General features: G+C 38.1%; 1 protein-coding gene across 1 annotated transcript in view; it reads right to left on the reverse strand.

Moving 5' to 3' along the window:
* Window positions 1–709: 709 nt before the first annotated feature.
* Window positions 710–7396, reverse strand: part of SGTB (small glutamine-rich tetratricopeptide repeat (TPR)-containing, beta) — a 75621-nt gene continuing 68934 nt past the window's right edge. Inside the window, exons 6-10 of the mRNA XM_006899373.1 lie at window positions 6551–6689; window positions 6388–6450; window positions 3367–3404; window positions 3062–3145; window positions 710–991 (exon numbers count right to left, since the gene is read on the reverse strand). Of these exons, the coding sequence (XP_006899435.1) occupies window positions 880–991; window positions 3062–3145; window positions 3367–3404; window positions 6388–6450; window positions 6551–6689 (436 nt within the window). The 3' untranslated portion in view covers window positions 710–879. The remainder of the gene's footprint in view (window positions 992–3061; window positions 3146–3366; window positions 3405–6387; window positions 6451–6550; window positions 6690–7396) is intronic.

Raw genomic sequence — 7396 nt, forward strand, 5'->3', positions numbered from 1 at the left:
AGGGCTAAGCAATTACTTAAATACAGGTATATCTTGACCTACATCAGAGTTTCCATGGTAAGGTCACCACTGGTGAAATTGTGCTAATTACATTGAATAGTTATATGACTGGCTTAATCAGTCCCATTAAGGATTTCTATATGTATTTTATTAGGAACTTAGCACAAATGGCCATGCTAGTGTTAGTAATACCAGATTGCAGGCAAGATTAATTAAGGACTATGCAGAAAACCTGAGCATCCTACCTTTACTTTCTATACATTCACCTCATCTATTTTCCTCCCCTCAAAACCACATCTCAGGCATCAAATGCTGCTTTCTACTCACTCTTAAGATTCTTTGCCACTCAGAACAAGCAGCATTAAAGATGGTACTCAAGCCTATGATCAAAGCTAAACCTACAGAGCAGCTTTCTTCTCTCCTGAAATGCTACTTAATCATTCCAGTGGCAAGTAAAGATAGATTTTTTTTCCCTAGACTATCATCAGAAACATTTCCTCTTACTCATCTCTTCTCTCAAAAAAAGTCTGCTTAAGGGAATCTGGAGCTAGAAAATTCACCAGTAAACAGCACTACTATTCAATAAATATACTCTGCTGTTATGTCTAATATACAAATATGATAACAAAGGTTTGAAAATGTAACCTTGTCCAGTGCTGAATTGGCACTTCAACTAACAAGCCATCCAGAGGAATCATGATATGTTCAAGTCTGTAGTAAACCTATTGTCTAAACAGATTTATTCTTATGGAATATACACAAGAGTTTTTCCTCCATTATTTTCAAATAGCAGGTATGGTGCTGTTTTTGGCCACTATCTACAGTGAAGATTTCAGAGTCATAAATCATTTGCTTTCTGGGCCAATGAGCCTTGTCAAATCAGGAGTGCTCTTCAGTGCTGCTGCTGAATGATCTGCTCCGGACATGATTTCTCAGCTGTTCTATAAGTTCAGGATTCTGCTGCTGTATCTGCTGAGCAAACTGCTGTCCCCTGTAATGAAGAAGGTGGTATGTGAGAGTTCAAGGGTGGGTCTCTAATTTGCATATCACTCATATAAAGAAACTTCAAAGGACTAGGGAACTACCAAAAGGGAACATTTCCCCCCATAAAAAACAAATTTGCCAGTGCTACCACAAAAAGGAATTATCGCAAAAAATTGTAAGAACTAAAACACTACTGCTCAACAGTTAATGTCTGAACTGGACAAAATCCACTGCTCCAGAAGTGCAGCTAAATGCTTCTAGAAAGCAAGGGCAGTGAGACTTCATCTCATGTTGTTAGGAGAGTGCATTCCCTGATGAAGGACATCACACTTGGAAAAGTGGAGAGTCAGCAAAAGAGATGGACTGACACAGTGACTGGAGCGCTGGGCTTATGCTCGACAGAGTCTGCGGTGGTGGCGCAGGGTCAGGCAAGATTTCACTCTGTCGTATCAAGGTCAGCACCAACTCGATGACACCCTACAACAGAGCCAACCACAAAGCAGCCAAGGGCTTCTATAGATACATCCAAATATAATGCAAGGTGTTTTCTCTTATATTCAAGCCCCATGGTTACAGAGTGTAACAACTAGTTTAAGATGCTGACAGAGGTTTTCTAACAGTACTGATTAAAAAGGCAGAAATTCCATTTGCCATCCCAAGTGAGTATGTGACCCTCAATGACCCTCAAATGCAAATGGTGGACATCTTTATAATCAGTCATCCAACTTAAAGATCACTCCAAAAATGTTATATTATCTTATTCATATAGAGCAAAAGAAGCAAATGGTGACTTCATATAAAATTTACAGTAACAACATCACATGCAGAGAGGCAAAAATATAGACTATCTTAAGCTACTTGAACGGAAGTGAAGGTTTATGTCCTCAAGCAGTGAGGACTTAAAAGACTTTCTCTACTGACATTATTTAAAAAGGCTTTGAAGTGTGTCTTACAATAGGAATCTAGAAAAAAACTTTCTGAAAATTCACATATGTAAAATTATCTTTAAATATCTATCTGTGTCTAAATGAAGATATTGTATTTCAATATATTTCCTTGTGCAGCTACATATTTAACTACAAAAAAAAACCCTTTTCTTTGATATTTTGGAAAATGAAAATAAATTGCTTTATCCATGAGATCACATTACATTTGAACCTATGATTTTTGCTGCTTCTCTCCCTGCCATCAGAACCTCCACATCACTAATCCTAGGAAGCTCTGTAAGTGACAACCCCATTTAAGACACTGAATGAATTAACACACCAAGGAGCTCCTTGCTGGTGTAAACAGTTAAAATACTCAAACTACTAACAAAAAGGTTTTCTGTTTAAGTTCACTCACAGGCACTTCAAGAAGAAAGACTGGTGATCTATTTCTGAAAAACCAGCCACCAAAAATCTACAGAGCACTTCTACTCTGGCATACATAGAGTCAGAACCAACTAAGTAGCAACTGTGAACATACTGACAGCATAATCAATTTCAGAAAAACTAATTGTAGATCAAGTTCTTCCATAGATTCCTTGAGAGCCTTAATAAGTCACTAATTTGTACCTCAATTTCTTAGTCATTGAATATGAATATAAATTATCTTCTCCCCTTCCAGTCCATAGGGAGGTGTGCTGCTCACTCAAAGGTGATAACTTTCTAACAGTTCTGTTCCAACAACTGCAGAAGAAAGATGTGCAATTTTCCTGTGCAATTTACAGCCTCCTGAAAATCCACCAAAGGGTCATCTGCCATGAGTTAGCTCCAATGTGACAGCAATACATTTTCCAAGAGTTTAACCTCCTCCTACCAATATTGTTCTCATCTAGTTTCCTGAGATGTTAAGTGGTTACCTCACAATTTCTCTCTTTTTTTTTTCAATTTTTATTTTATTTTATTATTTTTTTGTGTGCGTGTACCGTCACATCAGATCTGACTGGTACAGGAGGAGATTGCCCCTCCTTCCCCTCCTTCCCCGGCAGAGCATCTGGTGGATTCGAACCGGGCGCCTCTGGGATTGTAGTTGCAGCTCCTTGCCACTAGGCCACCAGAGCTCCCCTCTCACAATTTCTCTTGTAAGTACTTACGCTTGAATGAGGCTGGACAGGTCAGTTAGGCCTCCAACTCCTGCAGCAGGTCCCCCAATGGCATTTGTCATCATTCCTGACATGCTAGAGTACACAAGAAATGTATCACATCACTGGGATTAGCAAGCTTTCTTACAAAGCAGGATAACTGATCAATGAAACAACAGTTAAACAGTTTCTTTAAATCATGTAGGAGTGTGACTCTAAGTTCCCAGTGGCTACCACTCAAGGTTATTTTTACTGCTAGACTTTAGAGCCTGGTAGGTGAATGGGGAAAATGTAGTAAGCTCTTTCTATGCACTTACAGTTGTTGAACTTGAGGATTCTGCATTAAACTTGCTGCCTGGAGACAGAAAACAGCATCTTAATTAAACACATTTCATATTTTGTGTCTTTAACAAAGTTTTATTTAAGTTGTGGCTAAACAATGTACACTTTACAGAACTGTAAAAAACAACTTGCCTCTGGGAACTCTATAAACTGATAAATGTCAATAGTTATAAGAGGGGGTTCAGGCCTTTTGTTCATAGGGTCACAGTGAGTCGTACTCGACTTGAAGGCAATCAACAACAGTGTGCTATACAAAATGAATGGAAAAAGTATAAAGTACTAAGAAAAAGTAATTAAAGTAAATTTTAAGGACATAAAAGATTACAAGAAAAGCATTTTATTATCAAAAGTTAATGGTTTGACCACAATGAGATACCCATTGCACAACAGTGGCAACATTTAATAGGACAGCAAGCATAAATGTTGGAGAGGATGTGGAGAGACAGGAACTTTCATACACTGTTGGTGGGATTGTAAAATGGTACAACCACTCTGGAAGGCAGCTTAGCATTTCCTCAAAAAGCTAAACACAGAGATTGCATATGAACCAGCTATATAACTCCCAGGAATGGAGATATGTACACCAATGTTCATAGCAGTGTTGTTCACAAGCACAAGAACATGGTAACATCCAAAATAGCCAACCACAATTGAATTGATTGAGAAAGTTTGGTTCACATGATGGAATACTATGCAGCACTGGGAGCAATGGTTTCAAAAATTACTACATAACATAGAAGACACTGAAGGGTATTATTATGCTGAAAGAATTAATTCAGTCTCATAAGGATAAATATGTGTAGAATTCATTATTGTAAAAGCAGAAGGAAAACTAGTAAAATGAGTATGGGATCCAAGGTGGGAAGATGTGGAAACAGAGGGATAAGGGTGAGTGGGGGGAAATCATAGGGATTCATAATTTGGTGGGTAGAGATAAAGGAAATGGAAAGATCCAGTGGGCATCTGGAAAGACAGGGTAATGATGGGCATGGTTCTATGATGATTGATTTTATAAAAAACAATGAATGAGAATGTATGAAAGAAACAAATGTGAATGACAGATAGTGTGAAACACAATGTATACAAACTTTATATCCAAACCAATGTAAAAAAAACAATAAAAAGATAATGGTTTGATTGGACTGCAAATAAATTCAGTGTCAGTGAGGAGCCAACACTTGAATAATAGAAGCATTACACAGAAAGAGTATAAGCACAGACAGGTACTATACAGAAGGCTATAAACATTTGGGTTTTGTTCCACCATTCCTGTAAGCTGGTTCTGTAAAACTAGTTCTTTCTCTTTTCCTATAATCTAAGTCATATATTTAGAGTTGTTCCAATAGTTATTCTGGTCACTTACTTTTAAGTAAGAAGTCCTCTAAACAGAGGTTGTCTAATTGTAAGGAATTGTGCTTCCAAACCAAAGGTACACAGTTCTAACCCACTAGTTGCTCTGTGGGAGAAAGATGGGCAATCTCCTGTGCAGTTTACTGCCTCTGAAAACATGCTGGAAGGTCAGCCATGAGTTGACTCCACCTCGATGGTACTCAACAAGTTACTTTAAGTTACAAGAGGACCTGCAGTTCAGTCGCAAAGATGCCTTGTTCGGTGCCATAACTAAATACATAAAACTTCCTTTACAGGTAAAACTTCTCCCTCTTCAGCATAGGTCTGATACAGATTGTCCATTTGCATTAGAAAAGGACAGCACAATTAGGGGCTATTTCTCCCACATGATGCTGCAACTCCTTTTTCTTCATATCACTGACCAAGATATTGGGCCACTCCCTGGTCAAGATTTTTGTTATTGTTGCGAGGTGCTCTTGAAATCAGCTCTGAGGTCAAACAGAATGAATCCATGCTCTCTCCTACAGCATCCTCACAATCTCTGCTGTGCTTAAACCTACTGTTGCAGGCACTGTGTCAATCCACTTCATTGAGGATATTTTTGTCTTTCACTGACCCTCTACTTTTCTGAGCATGGTGTCCAGCACCCACCTGAGAACATTTCCAAAGACCTGAGACAAAGTCTCAGGATCCTTGTTTCTTAAGGAGCAATCTGGATGAACTTCCTCCAAAACAGATTCGTTCTTGTCAGTCCATTGTATAGTCAACATTCTTTGAAAATATCATAACTCAAAGGTATGAATATTTCTTCTGTCTTTCTTATTCATTATCCAGCCCAAATAGGCATATAAAGAAGCTGACTATACCATGGCTTGGGTCAGACTCACCTTGGTCTTTAAATGGGCATCATTGCTCTTCAGTACTTTAAAGAGTTGTTTGAGAGTAGGGCCAGGGGAGGAAAGAAGGGTAAGGGGAGCAGGATAGTTATTTGATGACTAACACATAACAGTTTTTATGTCGGTGCTCTTTTGAAGGAAACAAAGATGAAGAAGTGGTTCCTTGCCTCCAAAGGCATAGCATGTAGCAGAGCTGTTCTCAGTCAGAAGTATGTAGCCATCAAAGGAAATGTCCAAGGAACAACCCAGACACACCAAATCAGTGTGCACATCCATTTTTTAAAAAGTCCCAACATGCTTTTGTCAATTTGAAGGATGGAATACACATACATGAGAATTATATTAAAATTTAAAATAAGTTCTTAAGATGGAAAGGACAGCAGAAATACCAAAGACAGAATTTACGGAACCATTATAGATAAAATCCTCAGACACAAATTATTAGATATTTTCCTGGGACCAGGCAGGCTCCCCCATCAATCTGATGAAAACGTACGGTGTTTTTCTCCATTGTAAATTTCCATTATGTTTACATGTATACAAATTTTACATGCCATATCAGAAAATCTATGAGCTTTTTGACCTTCATCCCTGGTTTTCTCACAAAGATGTCTATGAACAGATTAAAAACCTTTGTCACACCAGCCACCACTCAACACAAAAGTTTCTTTAAATATTCTAAAAAGTATTACAACTATATGGTTCTATGAGAAATAGACAACAGACAAAAAAAAAAAGGCATATACTTACCATACTAATAAAGGCTGGATTATTTATCAAGCTGGCCATGTCAAAACTCAATCCAGTTCCTGTCTGCAAGACAATTTTATTTGAGATTCATTCCAACTACTACAATTTGACTATACTAAATTGTGAATAACAGATAATATTTCACTCATTTGACATAACTTACAGGACTGGCTACTTCTCGTAACTTCTGTTCTGCTATTTTGAGATTGGATTTATAGGAATCATTTTCAGGGTCAAGATCCAATGCCTTTTGATAACTTGTAACTGCTTCTTCAAATTTATTCATGGCAGTGAGGGCCAGCCTTAAAAGAATGAACAGTATAACATTCATAAAGGGCATCAGAACATGACCAGGATAGCCAAACATTGTCCTGGTATTCAGTTTTCAGATTACATTTTTTTTAAATTTTTTATTTTTTTTTTTCATTTCAATGAACATCTACAGAGATTTCGGAATTCACTCATTCATTGTTGCACTTTTCTCCCCACCCACTCCACTCCCACCCCCTATTCGTTCCTCTCCTTGAAAAGCAAAGGAAAAACTCCTTCATTGGTACACAATCCCCCCGCACACCCCCCAGCCCCACCACCACCCCAAATATAATCCACTCTGCAACCCTCATTATGTACTCTTATGATAAATAAATTGCCCTAAAATATAATACTTTTAAACTATTCTCTCCCTCATAGACTTCAATGCAGTACACATCATTTATCCAGTTTTTCTCATTCTTACCCCCACGCCGATGTCAGCCTCATTCTACAACAGTGGCACCATATAGCATTTGTCCCTTTGTGACTGAGATATATCACTCAGCATCATATCCTCCAGGGTCACCCATTTTGAATAATATTGCATGAGTTCCTTGTTTTTCAAAGCAGCGTAGTATTCCATTGTGTGAATATACCACAGTTTCTCTACCCATTCGTTTGTTGATGGGCACTTAGGTTGTTTCCAACTCCTTGCTATTGTGAACAAAGCCGTGATAAACATGGGTATGCATATATA

The sequence above is a fragment of the Elephantulus edwardii genome, unplaced genomic scaffold (assembly GCF_000299155.1).
Source record: "Elephantulus edwardii isolate Elephantulus edwardi_28Jun2011 unplaced genomic scaffold, EleEdw1.0 scaffold00254, whole genome shotgun sequence".
Taxonomy (NCBI): Eukaryota; Metazoa; Chordata; class Mammalia; order Macroscelidea; family Macroscelididae; genus Elephantulus; species Elephantulus edwardii.